Raw genomic sequence first — 22,754 nt, 5'->3', positions numbered from 1 at the left:
TACATCACAGTTTTCTTTCCACCTCGTTCTCCTTCATGATTACAGCCCTCCTGCAACATGCTAAAATCACCAGAATATGTGGAAATGGTATAAAGGATCCACAGCTGCCAGCCGCTCAGACCAGACAGGACTCTTTGGGGCACAGCGCTAGCTCAACAGCCAGAGTCACGTAACAATAATATTAGAGAGTAACGATTATTGTCTCTTTTTTAAATATTAGATTTGCAGTGTACATAACTCAGAAATCAGGCCAGCTTAGAGTATTTAAGTGATTTATGATAAGGCACTACACTGTAAATTCAGACTTCTTTAAAGAGCGCTTCATATCATATTAGTATTTGTTAGCTGCATAGAACTGCCTCGGTGATTTAATTGTTAATTTAACCAACCCAGGGTGTTTGGGGTTGGGTTTTTTGCTTTTTAAGAATGTAATTTCTTACATCACTGCAGCTCTCTGAATGAGAAGTACCATCTTTTCCATCCACAAACATCTTCCCCAGCAGCCTGTTGCCATGGCAATCCTAGCAACTGTAGGACAAGTTTATTTTAAAAGATTTCTGACAACTCTAACTGCCAAGTTACCACTAGCTCTTGTCAATGTAATTACAAGCTGCAGACACCACTACCCCCTAAAGCTCACTTCAGACTGCAATTGCTGGCTTTATTTCTTACAAGCACACACAGTTGAGCTCCTGCACAAATAAATAACCAAAATACATTTGTCCTGCCAGGTGAAAGTATTTTCACATTCCACACTTGAGTCCAATGAGTTTTTAACGCATGTAAATAAACAGGGAGTAGCAACAAAGAGTCTCATGGATAAGCCTGTGGCAATCACACAGATGCGTAAAGGAACATCACTGACTGTCAGTGCAGAATCTCAAAAAGGCCCAATACCCTGCAGCCTTCACTTCCATCTATGGTTCACTGCTTAACAGATGCTACACCTTCTACTTTTTCACAAGTGTCACATTAAGACAAACAAAATTCCCTCTGGAAAGCAAATGAAGAACAACATGCAACAACAGTAACGAACAGGTTTTGTACAGGTTACTGTCCTAACTCCCATCACCACAGCACACCACACACATGCTTTTGTATCTCTCTTCCACTCAGTACCAGCATTATTGGATGCTGGGAAGACAGGAAAAGAACCTTTCATCTTAGATAATCATTTACCCCACTACCTTCTCATATAAAGACATCCCAGCAACTACACCGACCACACACTCACACAAACCTTTCCCTGATATCCCACTGCCTTACTTTGTAAGAATCACACGGTTTCCAGCAAAAACCCGATTCCTTGCAGTGGCAGCTACAGGGTCCAAGACCGCTCTGGGACGGTTGCACAGCACATGACCAGGCCTGTTCACCCACAGAGGAGCAGGAGCTTTCATCTTCTTACGCTGGTTTTGCATGGCATCTTCTCTCTTTTCCACATCTTCAGTGCTTCCTGGAGATCTGCACTTTTCAGCAAACCCTGCCTTGGCCACCTCTTCTCCAATGTCTACTTTTTCACATTCTGCCTGGACAAGAATGATATCATCCTTCTGCCTGGCCTTCTGCCGTACTTTTATTGCTTTTTCAAAAACGAGGCTACCCAAGAACGTCTTCCCCTGTGAAGTAAAATATACTGATGTTGTGTACTGGTCATTTTGAAAACTTACAACTCAATTTAGACAACTTTCTGCTATGAAACCAAAACAAAACAGAATTTAAGACCAAAACGCAAGGAGCAACACAAATAAAGCTTCATATGTTTGACACCCTTATTCTGAAAGAACAGTGCATCTGTGCAACTCTGCCTATATCTGATCTAATCTCTGTTAACACCAGACTGGACATCAACACCAATATTTCTCTCTCACTATTTAACTTTGAAGAATTTGGTGTCATTTATAGATAGTAAGTCCAAAATGCCACTAACAAAAATATAAACTAGCAGTTTTGATTTTTGTTCAACCACATCTGAACATAAGCTTGCCACTTAAGAGTGGAAGAGACTGGAGGAAGGAAAGAGATATCATTTCAACACACAGCAAGCAAACAAAGCTCTACCACAAGCAATACAAAGTGATGGAAAAAACAAGCAAACAAAAACCAACCAAAAATCCTAACAGATTTTCACGTCTTCATCACATTAAGCAACATGAATAGGACTACAGGGAAGAGACTCCATACACAAGGGGTCTCAGTATCTCCTTGAATGGCACAGAGCTACACGGCAAGCAAGACAGCTACTCCCTGTTCAGTTCCTCCGGCAACTGCTGCTCTCAAGGCAGCTGAGAGCAGCAGAGCATACTTTTAAGAGTGCAGAATTGGTGGTGTCCACAAGAAGATCATTTCTCAAAACTAGATCGAGCAGTGCCACTCAGAACAGCTCCGAGTTGTTATCGGTCTTGTTGGCAGCAGCTGCTGAGTATGCAGAACTGCAAAGGCGTACTCTAAAATCATCCCCCCCAGCACACCGTGAACCGAACCATTTTAGCTTCTGAAGCACATTCAGGGCAAGCAATCAGTGCTTCTCAGCATGTCCTGCTATCACAGCTGAACACTCAGCTCATCGAAAACTCCTCAAGACACTAAATAGACGTTTGGCACCATCTGTTGCAGGCACATCATAAGTGCTTCAAAATCTGCCACTTACCTGGTCAAACATGTTTAAGTTCTGATCAGCTGGTAACTGCAGTCCCCAAAGCCTGTACTTCTTGGCAACACTTGGATATTGCAAGTTTTCAGGAATTTCAACTATTTCTGATCTATTTATAATCTCAGAATTTCCATAGTCAATGTATAATACTTGACACTGTAACAATGATATAAAATATAATTAAGCAGAAGTTATGTGAACCTCCTACCAAAACACGCACTGGAAAGAACTACAGTACAAGCATTTTAACAGATGCGTGTGACACATAGTACTGTGTCTGAGACAGAAATCAGCCCCACCCGTACTAAGTCTAACACACCCTTCAAAGAAAGTCACAGAGTTAAAGAACTGACATACTGACACTTGCGTAAAAACTGAGAAAACTTTGAGTACCAGGACATATTTATTGGTGATATTCTTTTCCCCCCTCCCAAGAATTACAACTTGGAAGTAATACAGAAGACTTGCTTCCACAGGCAGATAGACAATCTAAGGCATTCAGAAATCATGATTTTAAACAGGATCTACATGCCTTCTGTGTCAGCCACCCAATGTGACGAACAAGCCTTTCAGTGCAATTGGATCAGTGCTAACACATCTCACAACAGCTACCGTTTTCACCTCTCAGCAGCTTGAAATTAAATTGCATCGTTTAACAACACTAACTACCACTTGTGATTTTATTTTTTTTCCAAGACATCCCAACAGCACTTTGCAAGTATGGCACATCTCGTCAGTCTTCTCATCAGCAACATTCAAAATTACAGGTCGCTTGGATTTGTGTCACACATCCATATTCAGTGGTTTTTATATTTATTCAGACAGGAAGGTTAGAAGGAGGAGGGAGGAGTTGCATTTATTTCCCACAGGAGCATAGAAAAGCTGACAAATGCATAAAAACTGGGCAAAAAAAATTGTTCCTGCCTTTTCACTGTTGATCATACGCTGCACCATACATCTGTACCAACATCTATCTTCAGAGAAACAGCCACCATAAATCTGAAAATTAGGCAGAAAAGTCAAGAACAGCGATCTGAAAATATAAGCATAGATCAAAATGATATTTGTAACACATTGCAAATCTTATTTTCACTCTGCTAGAATGATCTCAATGGCGCTCTGAAAACAAAGTGATGCATTTGACGTCCCATTTCTCATAACAACATATGCTAGATGCTTCAAAAACTATAAGCTTTTACTCCACAAACAATAGCTCAAAGAAAATCTTACAACTATAAAAACTAATGTTTTACACAGCAGGTTCGTATGTTTTTTTCCTACAAATGTGTTGCTACAACATTTTATTGGCACTGACAGCTTAGTAAGCTGAACAAAGGAACAGTCACACCACAACGTGCTGAGTTTGCTGCCAATGTGTTTTCTTCAAGAGGAACGCAGAAGGCCATTCACCTGCACAAAAAGAACAGCTCGGAGATAAACTGTTTTATTAAATCTTCTTCTGCAGTAAGCCATCAGCAGTTCACACAAACACAAAAGTTGCTACCACTCTTTATTGACTAAAGTTGCATAAAACTGCAACTAAACGTATTCTTGTTATCTTCTTAACACCACTTTGTATAGCCCACTAAGCACTACAGATTTTCATCTGATCTTCCACACTTTCTGAGAGGCAGCAAAGAATCCCTTCTCTAGAAAAGCACTGATCTGTAGTTACAAACCATAATTTTATATTGATGTATATATGCACACATATATAGTTCCACAATTTAACTGAGGTCTGAAGTGAAGAAAGAAATAAAATTTGCACACAACAACTAAGCGTTTTCGTTAGGGTCAACAGCAGTTCTTAAACAGATTTGGAGAGCATAGACCCACAACATAAAGACCAATAAGACAGCAAAGAAAATAGCTGCATTCAATTAAAGCTTTTACACTCAAGGGAAAAACAAATTTTATATGTGCATAACCTACATACCTTATTAAAATCAAGCTTGCCAAATGCTGCTTGAGCCCGAGGACAAGCTTCTGCCAGAGCACAACTTAATTTCAAGAGGTCGTTACAGCTACTGATATTCTAGGTGTGGAAAGAGGGCATGAGTTACTGCAATTTTTAATAGCTGCTTGATGCTTACAACAATGAAGTCAGAACAGTTGTGCAGCTGCTGAACACCTTAAAGTTTAGAACTTCATGGTTTAAATTGTATTCGTAAGCCTGCTCTCATCTTTCAAAACTTCATGGAGAGGCAGATAAATATATCCCAAATAAACAGTCCTCAAAGAGCATTTTTAACTGTTTAATTACGAGATTCTGTAAGAAATACACAGACCCCATGTATCAATCCCACCTCACAAACTTTTGTATGTGTTCAGTGTTCTTTGTATCTGTCTCCATAAACCCAAGAGACAACAGCCCTAGCATACCCCTCATCTCCTTTCTTTGAAGGTTTAGGTTTTGGTTTAGCTAAGAAAAGCAGATACTTTCTAGTTACAGCTTGGTTATGTGAACCACTGAGAGGCTGGGTCAGATCTAGTAGCATGGTATACATTCAATGTCAATTTTACAAGTAATTCAAAGCAAAACATTCAGAGCTCTGAAAGAAAACATGAGTGCAGCCAAACATTGTCATCCTCTGAAGTACACTCCTAACTTCTGCACCTTACAATATGAAATAAGACACTGTAACTAAGACTCAGAACACCAGGGTAAGAACACAAAGGAGAATGAACTATTAAATCTACTTCTATTTTAAAAGAGGAAGCTGTTACATAAACAGTACAAGCAAAGCCTGCTCTCTCCCCCCAGCTCTTATTAACATGGCCAGTGCCTGCTGTGCCCATGGGGCTCACAGTGAGACAGGTGCTGACTAACACACACTCCATCAGTCAACAGACCATGTAAACCCGGAGCCACCTGGTTTTCTCTTCTTCCTTCTGCACCCATTAATGAAGGCTGCTGCTTTTCATCTCACTCACACCTCCCTCCTGCCCACATAGCCCAAAATGGAAGGGACCTGATGCCTCAAACAATTCCCTGTTCAGTTCAGCTGAAATGTGCCCCACAGAGAAGAAGACACTCACCCACCCCCAAGCTGCCTCCTGGGGTACTCCTGTTGCCTGCCACAGTATTTTGCAGGTAACAGCAAAAACTTTCTTTTTTTTTTTTAAACCAGATTTTTTAATACCAAATATTTGTGGAACAAACTGCCCAGAGAGGTGGTAGAGTCACCATCCCTGGAGGTGTTCAAGAAACGCATGCATGTGGCACTAAGAGACATGGGTTAGTGGACATGGTGGTGACACGCTGATGGATGAACTTTATCTCTTCCAGCCACAGTGATTCCCCGAAAACCTGGCTACAGTTCAAACAGATGGACAGAATTATTTTTGACTTTTTAGAAAAGTGATTGATTTCAGTTTTAAATGATACAGCACTTGTGATTCCGAGATCTAAATTAACCTTCTTTTTTAAACTCACCTGTGCCCAAAACGTTATGGCATCTTCAATATGACAGCCCACAACATCCTCAACTTGAAGGAGGAAGAAAAAAAAAAAATAGTAATGAAACATTACATTTGTGGTGGTTTAACCCAGCAGCAGCTGAGCACCACACAGCCCTTTGTTCACTGCCCACCTCCCAATGGGGTGGGGACGAGAACTGGGGGGGGAAGGGAAAAAAAAGTCATTGGTTGAGATAAAAAAAACTAAGGCAGAGAAGAGGAAAAAAAGGATAGTAGTTATGATATTAATACATAAATATACCAAACAAGCAGTACACAAAGCAATTGCTCACCACCTGCCAACCAATGCCCAGACAGCCCCCGCGCAAGCAACTCTTCAGTTCTACAGTTTTTTCACATACTGCCCCAGGTAGGGAATATCCCTTCGACCAGCTTAGGTCAGCAGTTGTGGTTCCGCTCCCTCCCACCTCTGCTGGAAGGACAGCAGGAGAAGCAGAGAAGCTGGCAGGTTTGTGGCTCCGTGCAGCGCTACTCAGCAACAACCGAAACATCGCTGCGTTACCAACGCCGCTTTTCTCCTGCGGTCACAACACAGCATCACACTGGACACTGTGAAGCAAAACTCACTCCAGGCAAAACCAGGCTAACTCTATTCTCAAGTGTAAGATTACACTGTTTGAAGAAAAACTTCACATTACCTTTTCCGTTCTCCGTGTCTTCATCCACGCAAACACCCATGACAGAGCTCATGACTGCCCCTGAAACACCACAGACTCCCTTCAGCTGAAGCAAACGGCAGCATCACCCATACAGCCGTAAGACCCCTCTCACGCTAAAAGCAAGATCTCCACCCCTCAGCCCCCCTCTCTGCTCTCACTTTACCCACAAATTAGACCCCGCTGAAGGAGCTCAAAGCGAGTTTAACCACAAGGAGCCCCACCGCGTGGCGCCACCGCCGCAGACCTGCCGCTCGCACGCGCTGCCGCTTTTCGCGCAGTTTCCCGCCGCTGACCCTGCGCGTGCGCACACCGCCCCAGGGCCACCAACCGTGGGAAGGGGCGGCTGAGGGAGCGGGGTCCTGCGGGAGGGGGGCGGGAGCAGGGCGCATTTACCGCTTCGTTTTGGAGCAGCAGCAGGCTTCTGCTTTCATTAGAATACTAGAATAGAGTCGTTAAGTTTGGGAAAGACCTCTGAGATCATCCAGCCCAACCACCAGCCCATCCCCATGGTGCTCACCGACCACGTCCCTCAGTGCCATACGCACACTGACGGTGAGCCCACCGCTCCCCTGGGCAGCCCGATCAATGCATTACAGAGACCTGTCAACGAGCCGTTTAATATGCACGACGTGCTTGAAAGACTCTGACAACTTGCAAAAGTAATTCTGCACTGATTGCACCATTCTGCACCATTGCTGGCTGTGAATTCACACAGTTCCCTTCCTCCCAACCTGAGAAAGACACACATTTTATATTTAGCATCAGAGAAGCAGAGAATCAGAAGGAACCCCTTCTCCTTCCCTTATCACTGGCTAGTCTTTAGTGTCATGAATATTACACCTCAGTTCTTCCATAGGAGAATGAAAACTAGTGAAAAAAATTATCTTCTACTCTGAGCATTGTAATAATGGCAAATACTCGTTTGAAAGCCAATTATTCTAAACACAAAAAGTTGCTAAGTGCTACCTCAGACCTATGCAATTACATTTTAACGGGTTAGAGCACTCTATATGACAAATTCCTGTATCTCCTGTGCCCGATTCCTTGGATCAGAGTCAGGAGTAGTTAATGTGTGCAGCTGAATGACAGATAGATGCACACAGATAAATCATAAAGCGATAACTTATCTGCCCTCCAACATTCCGTTCAAAGTCCAGGATCTCTCTCAGGAAAGAAGCACTCAACAAGTGCACATGAAATTGAGCTGTTTAATGAACACTGTCAGTGGCAAACACTTCAGCACCTGATCTCTGCTTTTACCTTTAACAAAATTCCTTTTTTTTTTTTTTTAATAGAAGTAAAAAATTATGTTTTTTTTTTTTTAGGATAATTTCTGATTAGTTACTTTGAGAGTCATTCTGATCTGCAAATTCCACATAAGACATGACAGCAGTCTCCAGTTTTCATTCACAGCCAGCAACATTTTAAAATATATTTCACTTATTTTTTCATGTAAGGATACTAAAAATTCTGCAAGATGTTCTACAGTGTAGTACCAAGAAGTCAAAAGCATGCCTTGTAGCAACAAACCAACTTTCTTTTACTTGAAAGTCATCAGCACTGGTGAAGAGAGGTCAGAACTCCTGCACAATATCTAATGCAGTTGATATTTTTAAAATCCCACTATTTTTCCAACTATAAAGTATTACATGTAATGACTTTTTAGTGTCATTATACTGGAAATTTTAAATGAGTTTAAGCATAGAACAAAATTTTAACAGATTGACTAGGATGAAAAAGAGTTAATGACGTGTCAAGTTCAGTAAAACTGGATTTGGGCAAATCAAGCATTTAAAATTGGCAAGTATTTTTAACTTAAATCCTTTCCTTTGTCCTTCCCTTTTTCCTTTTTCCTTTTCCATTTTCCCTTTCCTTTCCCATCCCTTCATTCCCCTTCCCCTTCCTCTTTCCTTTCCCCTTCTCCTTCCCCTTTCCTTTCCCCTTCCCCTTCTTTTTCCTCTTCCTCTGCCCTTTCCCTTTCCTTTTTTCTTTCCCTCTTCCAGTGGAGAAATGAAACTATTAAAACCTCTCCCTGTAAAGTATATTGTTGTGATACACCTCATCTTTGAAATGAACACATACATTTCTGGAACTGTGTTCTCCAGTGGCTACAGTTATAGGGATAAATAGAAGACTACTGGAATACATTTCTCACTTTACTTTGTAGTAATCTCTTGGAAAACAGAAATATATATATATATTTTTCTGTATATTTGCCATTTTTTAGAAGTGTTTAGGAGGGGGGGTTTTTCTTGTAATTCTTTTGTGAAACCACTCAAGTAGAGGTACTGTAGAAATGATTGCTTATAAGAACCAGAAGAGGGAGCTCAAATCAGTATTTTTATTTATTAAGATAAAACCATATGAAACAATGTAGAATTTAAAGGTAAAGATACGTTTTAAACATTCAGTATACACTTGAATATATAATGCATTTAAACTAAGGTAATAGCACCACAGCACACAGTACTGGGCAGAGCAGTCACTGTTCCTGCTTGAATTTGGGTAATCAAGCCTTTATTCTGTTTGCACTCAGATCCAGCCACCTCCATCAGTCACTCTATGACTCACACGCACTCCGAAAGCCTTCCTTCTTTTGCACAGCTGCTATTTGAAGAAAAGAGGAAGTTGCCCAAATGCATTCCACCTCACCTGATTTCCTCTGCCAGTATGGCACATACAGGCACCACATTCAGCTCTCTGATGAGAATCAAAGCTTTTAAAGCTTCTCCCAGCTCTTGCTATAAAGTCTCAGCAGACACTTACCACTTGAAAACCTTCAGTCCAAGAGCCATGTTCAAGAGCTCTGAAGGACAAACAGCCTTACATCTCTGTTTTCAGGCGAGCCTACAAAGTTAACTCAGGCACAATTTTTGCCTCCTAATTCCAACCATCCTGCAGCCTCAGCCAGGTTTTCAGTATCATGCTACTTAACAGACCTAAAGCACCACACAGCGTTAAAAATTTTAAGTCTTCACACAAATGTCCACAACCTTTAGTACCATATATTCTGCCACAGCTGCGCACAGACAAAACGAATGGACATCTCCCATTTTGAGGGACTCTTGCATTAGACATGATGAAAGAGAACCTGTTGGTTAAAGAACTTTATATCAAGCGATATATAATTACTTATGTGCAATAAATAGCATATCCATTTCCACTTTATACTGTCAAAAGTTCAGTCTAACAGTCACTGCTATGCAGACAGCAGGATCCCTTCAGCTAGCCAGTAAGAATGGGTGGAAATGGAAATTGTGAGCACATGGAACTTCAGACATGACAAATATACACTGGAAGAACAGAGCCTGGAGAAGTGTGAGAAACAAAAGGTACATCTCAATTATATGCAATGGAGACGAAACCAACAGAAAGAAAAATGAATGATTTAACGATTAAAATGTTAGCTTTAATAAAACAAACACAACCGAGTACAAATCCAGGAACAAGATGAGTCCTAGCAATTCTATAAAATAAGTGTATCATGAAAGTCTAAGAACAGGATGTATAATACTTCCTTTGCCCTGCTGCAATGTAATGCTTTAAAACACGCTTATTCTCTCCGACAGTAACAGTTCTGTAAATCTCTAAATATGATTTTCCATACTTATATAACTTTAATACTTATATAGCAATTCTAGCAACTAGAAACACTTGGATTAAAGTACCAAATTTATTACAAGATAATTAAAAATTAATTTTGATAAAAGAACAGAACTGAATAAAGAAGGGAAGAAGGAAGTAAACAAATAGGTACAGTGACAAAATATTCTTCACTAAACAATTAATATGTAATTAACATGTAATCAACAAGTAATAAATGATTAACCATGTAGTTAATATTTATTCATTAAACTCATGGCTTCTTTGATGGCACCAGACTTTTCTCTTTTCCTTTAGCAGCCTTCTCCTTTTTCAGCTGTTAGAAAGAAAGTCACAACAGTGATTCAAGAGTTAATTTGCAAGTAGGCTAATAATGCAATATTGAGCCTCTACAAATTTAGCAGCGATTTATGGGACAGAGAGAGGTAGAGATTATTCTTAGCTCAACCCAGAGATGCTCACTTTTGAATCAAGTGACAAAGGAGTGCTTTCATAGCTCTGCCGCTCCTCTGCTATTCAAGCCAGGACTGCCTTTATTTCTGATAATGGCAATGTAGGTATTCCCTCAAGGCCAAAGTCCCTCAATTCATGGATTAATCTTAAACTCAATGAAAATTAAAGGTGTTTTATTACAGCAGTGTAACTGACACAGAACAACCACCATGCACAAAATCACAATGAAATTTTGTTGCTGAAGTAGATGTTAAACCTGCATCTCAACACCTTGCACAGCACAAGGTCACCTCTTCTCAGCAAGTTTTTCCACACAGTAGGCTCTTAGAGCATGGTATGATCTGCCAGCACGCACCTATTTTAACTCATCCATTTTGTAGTAAGACTTATTAATTAGTACAAACAAATATAACTGTTGGTTTCAGAAGCAACAATTTTCCTCGTGTATTATTATAAAAGTGATAAAAGATATAAAAGTGACTGAAATCATAAAGTGATAAAGTGAATGAAATCCTATTTAGAGCAATTATACAAAAGGGGTATGTAGCTATCAGAAATGCAGGGAGAAAGAAAACAGTATTTTTAACATGTTTTTTTTTTCCCTGTGTAACACCAAAAATAAGCAAAGGATGCATAGTAGCAAGCTGACTGCTAAGCATTCCTGTAAAACATCTTTCCTTATTTAGAGTTGTGAGGTCTGTAACTGAAATCCCTTCTAACTTTTGCAGAGAAAAGAAAATCTTGGCATGGAGAAAAGACTTAGCAATTTGATTGTTATGATAACATTTTCTCCTATAAATTGATCCCATATTTGCAACATTTGACCACATTTTGTAATGATTTCCAAAATAAAGAAAATGATTTAAAGTTTCACAAAGCTCCAACAGTGTTCTTGTTGCAAGAAGCAAGTGTAACAGCAGTTAAGCTCTTAGCAGTTTTTTTTAGTGTAATGAAGAGTTAACACAATAAAAATCCATTTGTTTAAGGCAAATACCATCCAGACATGACTGACCACTACCATCCTGCAACAGCACATAATTGTATTTCAAACCTTATCTTAATAGGCTGGTTTTTCACATGAAGAGATGACATAATATATTTATATGCCACTTCAATTAGATGTTTAACTACCTTAGCCATCACTTTGTGAGAATGTATTTAAATTAAGCAATAAATACAATAACTTGCCCGCTCCTGATAACGTTTTTCAAAATAAGCCATGTCATCTTCTTCTGAACGCCTTTCATGAGAAACTTGTGCTGTGGCACTGGAACCACCTATAGAGAAAAAAAAAACAAGAAAACATTTTCATTAATGAAACACTCTATTCCACAGTATTGGCAAAACTAGTTTAAAAATGAGATGTAGTATGGATGTAGTAAAATACCTTTATATGCAAGTAACAAACCCCAGAAGTTGAACTAATGAGCATCCCTTTTAGTCTAAGGCTGGCAGCTATGATAAACAGGAATTGAGCAGTGATATTAATGGCTAAATACTTTTTAAAAGAAGGGATCTAAAGCAAGCATAATTGATTCCTAATTCCATGCAGAAAAGACTTTCTGGCAGAAGGCATTCTTACTGGATTGAGCTAAACAACTACACTAACTTCCAGATAAGTAGGCATCAAGACTTGTTTTAGTATTTAACTTTGATTCTTATCCCTAAACATGCTACAACTCATAAATAAATTAGATTTTATATGATACACTTATTGTAAGAAGTATTATTCTACTAATATGCCACCTGCTATCTGCGAGATGGTCTGAGCAGAGCTAGAAGGTCCCTGAAATGCCTTTAGAAATGGATGATCCATGCTGGTTACAGGGGATTCTAACAGCTCAGCAGAAGGAGTCCCTGTTAAAAAAAAATAATAAGTTGAATGAAAACAAAAATTCACTTTGCAAAATGCATTAAAAACATAGATGCTGGTATCAAAACAAAGGAACAGATTCATACAAACAACACTGCAGAAAAACGTTAAAGAAGATGGCTTAAAAAAAAATGAAAGTCTTTAGTTAAGACTACAGTATAGCTTCTAAACCACAACAAACCCAGGAAAGAAGATCTGAATATGAAAAAAGAAGCAGAGAGTGCATGGAAGTAATAAATAAAACAGTATTTCAGGATAGAATGCATCCATTACTATATGACACAAAACCTCAGAGCAGCAGAGGTTTCTAAGTCCAAATGTTTTGTGTGTGTGCGTGTGTGTGTGTGCAGAACGGGCACTGATCTATGGGGGGGGGGGGGGGCATTAATGTTGAAATAATATAAAAAAGGAAGATCTGGGCAGAATTATGCTAAAGGATTAACATAAATACAAAATGAAAATGAGAAAAAAAAAGAGAAGTTGCAGAATTATCTTTAAAATACATACAATTCAGCTAGAAGCTACTGTGCTGAACACTGAAATTATTGACAGAACATCATGTCACTAGGGGAGGTTGGACAGGACAGTGGTCTCCTCATACATAAGGACTGCTGAAAAAAAATCTGTCTTTAAGTCCTACTCCTTTTGATCCAGTTAACCTTCAGATTCTGAAAGTCTCTGTTGAATGACTACTTCACAAAAATACCCAGTTGGAGCACTCAAATTTCATCTTAGGTCAGCTGCACTCACCTATTCCGCTGTCATCAAGTCTCATGTAGCCTTCTGCCAGTGAACTGAACCCAGTCAGTCCTCCCATTGCAGCATAGGGAACATCCTGCCCCACTGGCCTTCCCTGGGCTAACCGCTCTTGTTTAGTTTCCACTACTGTTTCATGTGCATATGCTGGCTGACCACAGCCACAGGTAAAGCAACTGTGAAATCCTGAACACGTGGAACCTAATTAACAAAGAAATAAATGTTATGAGCGAGATGATAATGGAATTTATACTTCACAGCAGACAAAACGCTGTTTCTCCAAACTGATCTTGTAAAAAACTAGAGTTTCTTTACTGCAAAAGCATCCAGCCACATATTCTATGGGGAAGCTTGTACATGATTTGGTCTTTGCTAAAGCATTTCAGCCTCATTTCATCACAATATGAAACAGATATAGGGCAGGTGTATCTACCCTAAGTAAGGCTCAGATCAAATATTGTAAACCCCTGCTGGAGGGAGATCTGGACAAGAACTACAAATGTTTCATTATTCTTTTAGGACTGCATTACAAACCTATTTATGACCTCCCGTAACTAATCTCAGTTACAGATCATTTTGTAGAGCATTCTTAGAACTGTGAAAGGCTTGCTTACTTCATTTTGGGCACTCTTCAGTCATAGAGTTCTTACTCTGTATTTTCATACAAAATATTGCACGTACCATGCATTAATTACTTTTTAAAATTTTAATATTACATCTAATTTATCTACCATGTTTGACAGCTGGGATAGAGCAGCACTAGTACAATAAAACGACACTGAAGCAAGTCTTAGCCCTTCTCTGTGCCATCTGTGAAGCTCTCAGAAGTGCCTGCTCTTTTCAAGAAACACAACAAGAAGTGTAGAACATAAATGATTATTTAAAACCTTTTGTTCTAAGATTCCACTTTGAACCATCCAAATGCACATTTAGGTTTTACACATTACTCAGAGCAAACAATTGAAAGGCTGTCATAACAGAACATAAATATTTTATGTTAATCCTGTGGGATGTGATTCTCACCTCATCCAGCAAAAGCTGATTATGATTTTTACTGTACATATTAAATAGATTTCACGATAGAAATTCACTAATATTACAGAAATCTAAGAAAAAATCTTCAGCTTATACAATGTGAGGCTCCCAAGAAGTTTGTGCACTATTTAATTTCTATGGTTATTACTGCTGTTTCATTACAATAACCTCAATCAAGTGAAGCAAAAAGCTTCCCCTGAATGCTTTCCCAAACCTTTTGTGTGGAATTTTGCTGCCATTTGCATTTCTGGACCAACAATCAGTATCTTCAGGAACTGCTTTGTTACAGCGTTAACAATGCTCTGGGCAGACACAGCTCCCAATCAGTTCACAAGCGAAGGTTGCTGCAAGCTGATGGTAACTTACAAGAGTTGCAGGAAAATCCAGGTGCTGCACTGTGCTGATCAGCAAAGTGTTTGCACCTACAGCGGATAGGCTGTGTGCCATTGAGAGGAACGTAGTGGTAGGACTGGCATGGACAGTGGCTCACTCTGCACGGCACGCAGATGGGACGGTCTTTGGGAATCACTTCGTAGTCTGTTTTGTGTTGTTTATACCTGAAATGGGCAAAAATAACAGCTTTTATAACCTTGTTAGTACGTGTGATAAAACTAGTCAGAAGACTTATAATTTAGCTTACAACTTCTGAGTTGAAGTATCTTTAATTACCTTAATTACTGTTAATTACTGATGTTTAATTAGATACTTAATTTCAGGTATATTTACATCCATCTATTTTATAAATATTACAGATCATTATCTTTCATTTTGATAACAATGTCGGAACCAATCGCATCTACAGATAACACTAGCACAATCAATCTGATCTACAGTAACTTGTGCCTTGAAGCTGAATTTATTGATGGCTAGAGAATTGTTTTGGCCTGCACAAAAGTTACTGGGATTTAGATTTTCAAAGAAAAATTCTTACAAATTCAAAACCTAATTTTCCAAAACAGACCTTAAATTAACTTGCCTGTGCTGTATTTGGATCTAGAAAAATGTGAGTTTCTTTGATGTAAAAAGAATACAAAGGTGCAGAAAAAAAAAAGCTAAGAACCCCACCGGTGAGTACAGAAGCACAACGTCTCTGGTCCCACCAGCTTGCAGTCCATGCCCGTGGGGGATCTCCAGCTGACGTACAGACGGTTCTGCAGCCGGATGGGCAGCACCTTTCTTTTGTACACCTCGTATTCCTCTGGGGTAAAAAGCTTTCCTCCGTCATCATCACCTACAATTCTGTAAGCATGTCATAAAAAAGTCAAAAAGGAGAAAGTAAAAGGTTTCCCAGAATACCAAACAATACATAATGGTATTTTTGCTGTAAAAGCAAAAAATTGCGCATTACTATTCTAGTAATATACTAGGTCTGTTCCAACAGTAATGCCTGGTATTTCGTTATACTGGCCCACAGCATCGGAGGCGGATGTTGGGGATATGGCAGCACAGGTCGAACATTCCCACCAGTATTGTTATATGTCATTGCCTTGTGACAGATGGCAGCAGAGGGGCAGGCTGAAGAATGGCATCTGATAAGGATGTGTGTATGAAGCAAAGCTGTGCCACTCAATTCCTCCGTGAAGAAAAAATGGCATCCACTGACATTCATCAATACATGCTGAGTGTTAATGGAGACCAAACAGTGGATGTGAGCACAGCAAGGCGATGGGCGGTGTGTTTCAGCAGTGGCAACTGTGAGAGAGTTTGTCAGGTCCCATGGAACCAGTATGAGGCCGAAGGTGACAGCTTCCTGGATCACATCATTACCTGTGATGAGATGCAGTATCACCAATACGAGCTAGAGACGGGGTGGCAGGCCATGGAGTAGTGACATGTGAATTCTCCATCAAAGAAAATGTTCAAGACACTGCCTTCAGCTGGTAAAGAGATGGGCATTGTCTTTTGGGACAGGAAAGGGGCGACCCTTCTGGATTTCCTGGAACTTGGACAAACCTTTAACTCCGACCTCTGACTGAGCTGAAGGCTCGAACTGCCAGTCAGGCCAGAGAAGACAACCTTTCCCTTGTAACACCATAATGGCAGGCCACATCCCATTTAGAAGACTGTGGAGCACACTGCAGATCTTGGCTGGGCTCTCGTACCACACCCATCATGTAGTGCACTCGGTGCCTTCTGTTTGGGCCGATGGAAGACGGACTGTGTGGGCAACATTTTCCTAGCAGTGATGTTTGCCATAGTGACTGTGAAGCAGTGGGTCACGTCCACTGGTGCAGATTCTTCTGAGTGTGGCATGCGGGCTCTCGTTCATCACGGGTGACAATGCATAGCTGATGGTGGTGACCGCGCTGGAAAGTAGTGTCTTGTGGCTGAGAATCTGCTCTGTCAAATACCGTTACTGTGCTCACTCTATCTGTTGTAGTTTTCATGGAAATAAACGGGAGGCATTACTTTCGGTGCGATCCGCCCGCGTTTCCCAGAACTCCCCTCCCCTCGGGACGCCCGGGCCGGGCCGGGCCCCGCTCTCACCGCCGGTACTCCGCGTACTCCTCCAAGGCCGCCGCGTCCGCCGGCAGCCGCTCCATTCCCGGACCGCCGGCAGCGGCCTCCCCGCGCGCACCGCCGGGCAGCGGCCCCGCACCCCGAGCCCTGCAGGCGCGCACTGACCGCGCCGCGCGGGGAGCGGCTCCGTGCTGCACCCAGCCCTTGGCTGCTGCCGGAAAGGACCTGTTTGCTTGTCGTCCTGCTGCCGTGCGCTGTAAGCAAACAGAAGTCCTGGAAATGTTCTGTGTGAAATAAAGGCTAACGCAGCCCCGCGCGGCTTGGCTTTCACTGCTTGTTCCTGCAGTACCACGGAAGCCAGGTGTTGTTCAGGGTAGTAGGGGTGGAAGCGGCCAAGAAGCGGATTCGTCACCCACTGTGCAGCAAGTCATTCAGCTGTCATGTGCTCAGGACAGGCAAAGCTTATGTGGTTGAGGACTGCACACTCAAACCACCCACGTACAAATCCTCGTCTTGAAGTTTTTCTGCAATGGGGAATTCATGTCGCTGCTCCATGGACTGCTTGTTCTGACTCTGGCTCATAGAGGTGACACCAGTTCTCACCACTGGCACCACCCTCCGCATCACTGCTCAAACACCTGCTGTTTGGTCTCTATAAACATCCAGCAAACATCAGTGAAAGTTAATGGGTGTCATTTTTTCCCACATGGAGGAACTCAGTGACAGCCCTTTGCTTCATCAACGCTTCCATGTCAGATGCCATCATGTCAGATTGCCCCTCTGCTGCCATCTGTCACACAGCAATGGAACATAGCAGGATATTGATGGGAAGGTTCAACCTGTGCTGCCATACCACCAACATCCACCTCTGACATCATGGGCCAACATAATGAAATCAGAGGCATTGCTTTCAGACCTGCCTTCATATGTTGTGTAATTCTTGCTGAAGATAACTGTTACGACTCATCCCACAATGTGCACATTTAACAAAGAGCCCACCTCACCCTGATCTCTTCCCACCCTCTGCCAGTCCTGAATGTAATTTTGTACATCCCAAACCTAAAGGTTCCTCCAGGGGAGAACTTAGACCTTATGGAGCATTTCATTCTGGTGAATGAAGGTATCTACACAGAATGTGAAGGATCACAGAATCACAGAATTGTAGGGGTTGGAAGGGACCTCTAGAGATCATCGAGACCAACCCCCCTGCCAAAGCAGGTTCCCTACACCAGGTCGCACAGGTAGGCGTCCAGGCGAGACTTGAATATCTCCAGAGAAGGAGACTCCACAACCTCCCTGGGCAGCCTGTTCCAGTGCTCCGTCACCCTCACCGTGAAGAAGTTCTTACGCACATTCGTGCGAAACTTCCTATGCTGCAGCTTATGTCCGTTTCCCCTCGTCCTGTCTCCACGTACCACTGAAAAGAGACTGGCCTCACCGCTATGGCCGCCACACCTCAGATATTTATAAACCTGGATCAGGTTGTGCTGGATGTGACCCAGCAGCAGTATTTGCAGCTTCTTAGAGCACAGTCCCCATCAGTGTGAAAGAATCCAGAGCTAGATAGCACTGGACCTAAGTGCTGGTCCTAAGAAAGCACTTGCCATTTACCCAGCACAGCTTGGAAGATCTATTTCATGTAGAACACCGAAGCTGCCTCCTGATACCATAAATGTTACCTCCAACTCATTAATGTTCTTTGAAAGCTCATCCTTTCTGAAATAAATCATCCATAGTTCAAGACAAAAGGAGGCCAACTGAAGGAACAGCCCATAGCCACAGGTGCTTCTGGCAACCTACAGTTCCCCCTCAGCTCTCAATGTGCCACAAGCAGCAGCACAACTGCTTCTGCAGTAGGCAGACCACAGCGGTTGTTTCTGATACTTATTGCGTTATCTATGAATTGACCGCCTGATACAGACACAGGGACCCTTGCACTTCATGCACAGCGACTGAATGTGAGAGCACGGGATGTAGTGTTATTTTTCTGGACTGAGCTTTAGGAAATTGGTGTTTAAATTGCACATCAGCATGACCATGAGCTCATACTCAGGCTGTCGCAGCGAGATGCGAGAGGGAAAGCTTTTCCAAAAGTGAAGTGACAGATACCTGTTGAAAAATTCATGGCTATTCAAAGAAATCTCTGGATTGCTTTGCACTGGGCAAGCCATCAGCAAGGAAACAGAAGGTGAAGAGATGTCACAAGGACCAAAGTAGTGCTTTGCCAATGCTTCCCCCAGAGAGCTGAAACCACAGGGTCACTGTCAGCTTTCCAGCAGGATCTGAGCAAGGTGACATGGCATATGGTTGGGCTGTTAGCCCTGTGGCTATGCCCCATGTATAAGAAATGGCAGCAGAGCAGCCAGCACTGCAGCACAGATCTGTCCCTCTGAGCTCTGTACCCAGAACTCATACATCTTAAAGGCAGAGATGATGTGGGAGCAAGTTATGGTGGCAATCGTGCTCCTGCAAAGCAGCAGCTAGATGAGGGAAACAGAGATGTCAGGAATGTCTCTCCAAGAAAAAAAGAATTCCTACAGTGACCAACATTTTGAAACAGACAGGGAAGAGGGAACTTGGAAAGCAGGAGGAAAAGCGCTGCAAACATGGAATTAGCACGTACTGGGGAACACAGCACTGTACAGGAGCTGCACTAAAGCTGGAATGCCTCATCTGTACACACATTCCACCAGTGCCAGAGATCCCAGCTCTGCCAATAAAGCGAGAAGTGAGCTCTGGCAAGCTTGGGTCACACAGAAGGAGCAGTTTCAGTATCACACCTTCCCGTACATCATCCAAGAAATCTTCATATAAAATGGTGCCCTTAAATAGTTTAGGTTTGGATGTCAGAGCCGTATTTCTGAATAAGTAATCTGTTGGTGAGGGCTAAATATGGTACATTCATCTGTACCATATTTCAGCATCAAAATAAGAAAAATTTTTGTGGGCCACCTGCCCCAGAACAACTAATCCTCCACCTTAAAAACCAAGTCTTTATTAACAGGTTTGATCCCAGCAAGTGATCTCTGTGACAAAGAGCCAGTGTTCAGCTCAGCAGTGTCCCAGAGTCTGTTTGGATTCAAACAGACATAAACGGACATAAAGAGTCAAAGACTTCAGCAAAGAAATCCATTCCTAAAATTATAACACGGCTATTTCAAGCACCCAGTGCTCCTGTGTCATAGCAAAAGTACTGGAATACATTTGGATTCAGAAAACCTTGTCTCGTCTCCCATTCCTTCTAAGGGATTGTTAGTGGAAACCTGAAATCACAATCATTAAATACCAAGCCAAACCAGCCCTTGCACAGTAAACCATCAGATTAGCACATGCGGGGCAGCCTGGTCTGGTGGTTGGTGACCCTGAACATAGCAGTGGGGTTGAAACTAGATGATCATTGTGGTCCTTTTCAATCCAGGTCATTCTATGATTCTGTTTAGTCCAGATGGCTGTTTACCTCCTGTGTCTGCCATGTAGCATACAGGCATTGCTGGCCCAAGCTCTTGGAACATATTGAAGTGGGCCGAACATATGGACACTCACCCACAGGACAGCTCTGGGAGACCTGAGGTGCCACCTACACATCAAAGGCAACAGATTAAAGCTGCGCAGGGTGCTGACATTCTCCATTAACACCCTCTGTTAACAATGAAATGTGCAACTCATAACTTTTTTTCAAATCTCGGCAAGTTTGAGAAGTGCTTTAAAAATCACCTCAGTGAAATACCTATGTAAATAGAAAATAGCTAATTTATTAAAGGAATAATAAGTAAATCAGAAATAACTGTCTTTTAGACTCTAAGTCATTCTTTTAAAATAGTAATCAGCCATTCTATTTCTATGCGTTTGGTAAATGATCATCTCTAATTAGCTGCTCCAAAACTGAGACCAATTAGAGTAGCATAAAGAATGATGGAAACAGTCTCCATCCAATTGTTTCCTCCTTCCATATTTGTTACCAATATTCTGATATACTTAAAAACAAAAGCTATCGCTATCTGTTCTAACACTGACCATAGAATATGCTACAATTAAAAAATAAAGCTTACGATTAGCTCTAGCTTACGGGCACATACAAGATGTCAACACATTTCTCTTCAGTTTTGCCATAGTAAAAACAGACCATGATTAGACATCTACTGACCAACCACAGGAAGTTGATGAATGCTTCAGGGTGCATACAAGCTCATATGCAACCAAGGGCCAACTCATAATGAAAGGTTTTTACCGGAGGGCTGAGAAACAGAGTTGGGAAATTTGTAGCAATTACGTCATTTACTGATAATTCTGCAGCATGTGATGCCACTGGCATTTCTGTGGTGTGATTACAATGATGTATATCATGTGAATTTTTTTCCTTCAACATGGGCCGTATTTTAAGAATCTTAATGATATTTTAAACAGACACAAAATGTATGCGTGCATCATCCCAGAGAACCCGAGGCTTTGTGAAGCATCAATTCCGTAACAGTCTATTCCATGGATGTCCAACCTTTTGGCGGGCCTAGACGTAAGATTCCAGAGGTCTTCTCCAATCTTAATGATCCTGACTGCACGAAGAGCAATTGTCTTGGGCCACACAAAATATATAGTTGATGTATAGAAGTAACAAAACTTTAAATTTTATTAAAATATAAAAAATAAGGCAACAAAACAAGTGGGATACAACATTGCAAAAGTCTGATTCACCTTTTTAGCTGCTATAAAATTAAAACTTGCCTCCGAAAGAAAACCTTCTCCATACTGTCAAATATATTAGCTCAAATCCTGCAGGCAGCCAGCCAGTTGTGCAGCACAAACTAATCAAAGTCCTGGGTAAGGAGGTCACATTTGGGTTAATCGTTAAATATGTCCATTGACACTCCGTATCATCTGAAAAATAAACCACCAATTAACTGGGTTTTAGAAGTTCAGCTCATTCCATGAATTTGAGGGTTTTGAAGACATTTTAAGAAAAACATAATAAACCTAGATTTCAAAGTTCATGTAATTATTTTTCCCAATCATTTTCCTGTGGCAGTTAATTCCACAGTAAGTATCTGCACAAGGAAGCACTTGGGTCCCTTGGGCAACTTGCCTCCTTCATGAAGGAGTCTGACAATGCCATCTGGAATTGTCAGCATTAGATAATTCTACTTGAAAATATTTGCATCTATCTAGCCAGACCCCATTAATGACTGCATTAAAGAAAAGCAAATACTGAGCAGATACTTGGAAAAATAGACAACTGTGCAGCATACTACTGGCTGCCAAGAAAATGGATGTTTCAGCGCACTGTCTACAAAAACCTCTACATTCTTGTGCTACACTGCTGCATTAATACTTTTTATTTCATTAAAAACAGATCAGAAAAATTCTGTGATCCCAACAATGGATGAACAGATTTACTTTGAGCAGTTTTGATGGGTGTCAGTGGAGTTATCTGATCATCCAACCAAACTGTGGGACCACTCAGCACCAAACAGGACTGGCCACAGAGAAATGGACAAGATGTATCTTGGATACGGATATAATGCTATATATGCCCTAGCAGTGCTGCTTTCATTTAAAGTAAGTACAGCAAGCTAACTGAATATTTTGAATTTGCTTCTTGATAAACTGTATTATGAAAAGAACATTCATACTATTGCTAGTTCGCTGTTCTTCCTACATACATACACACACACACACACACTAATTAAAAAGCAACTCCTGTGAGCCATTGTGACACTGAGAAAAGCAACTGTTCACTAATGCAACCATGAATTACTATGAGGGGTACATAACTGCATTTAAGTCAGTA

At 41.3% G+C, this 22,754-nt stretch overlaps 2 protein-coding genes across 5 annotated transcripts in view; both read right to left on the bottom strand.

The window, feature by feature from the left end:
• Window positions 1-7,643, bottom strand: part of STK31 (serine/threonine kinase 31) — a 35,121-nt gene extending 27,478 nt beyond the window's left edge. The window contains exons 1-6 of one of the 2 annotated variants that reach the window (XM_085226198.1): window positions 6,772-7,643; window positions 6,090-6,142; window positions 4,590-4,688; window positions 3,578-3,652; window positions 2,651-2,809; window positions 1,267-1,619 (exon numbers count right to left, since the gene is read on the bottom strand). In XM_085226198.1, the coding sequence (XP_085082324.1) occupies window positions 1,267-1,619; window positions 2,651-2,809; window positions 3,578-3,652; window positions 4,590-4,688; window positions 6,090-6,142; window positions 6,772-6,823 (791 nt within the window). In that variant the 5' untranslated portion in view covers window positions 6,824-7,643. Of the gene's footprint in view, window positions 1-1,266; window positions 1,620-2,650; window positions 2,857-3,577; window positions 3,653-4,589; window positions 4,689-6,089; window positions 6,143-6,771 lie in introns of those variants that run through there. The other variant, XM_085226197.1, reaches the window with a different exon arrangement.
• A 756-nt stretch (window positions 7,644-8,399) lies between these two features.
• On the bottom strand, window positions 8,400-17,331 carry FAM221A (family with sequence similarity 221 member A). 3 transcript variants are annotated; one of them, XM_085226199.1, is made up of 9 exons: window positions 17,000-17,138; window positions 16,280-16,883; window positions 15,578-15,751; window positions 14,879-15,069; window positions 13,472-13,678; window positions 12,595-12,705; window positions 12,037-12,125; window positions 9,163-10,711; window positions 8,400-9,118 (listed from the first exon to the last, which is right to left on the bottom strand). In XM_085226199.1, the coding sequence occupies exons 2-8, from the start codon at window positions 16,357-16,359 to the stop codon at window positions 10,649-10,651; spliced, it is 915 nt and encodes a 304-aa protein (XP_085082325.1). In that variant the 5' UTR covers window positions 16,360-16,883; window positions 17,000-17,138; the 3' UTR covers window positions 8,400-9,118; window positions 9,163-10,648. The 3 variants fall into 3 exon arrangements, with proteins under 3 accessions (XP_085082325.1, XP_085082327.1, XP_085082326.1); XM_085226201.1 differs by lacking the exon at window positions 16,280-16,883 and having other exon boundaries at window positions 8,403-9,118; window positions 17,000-17,331; XM_085226200.1 differs by lacking the exon at window positions 8,400-9,118 and having other exon boundaries at window positions 9,131-10,711.
• Between the last annotated feature and the right edge of the window lie 5,423 nt (window positions 17,332-22,754).

This window comes from Meleagris gallopavo, chromosome 6 (genome assembly GCF_905368555.1).
Source record: "Meleagris gallopavo chromosome 6, MGAL_WU_HG_1.1, whole genome shotgun sequence".
Lineage (NCBI taxonomy): Eukaryota > Metazoa > Chordata > Aves > Galliformes > Phasianidae > Meleagris > Meleagris gallopavo.
This window is presented reverse-complemented; position numbering and strand designations above follow the sequence as displayed.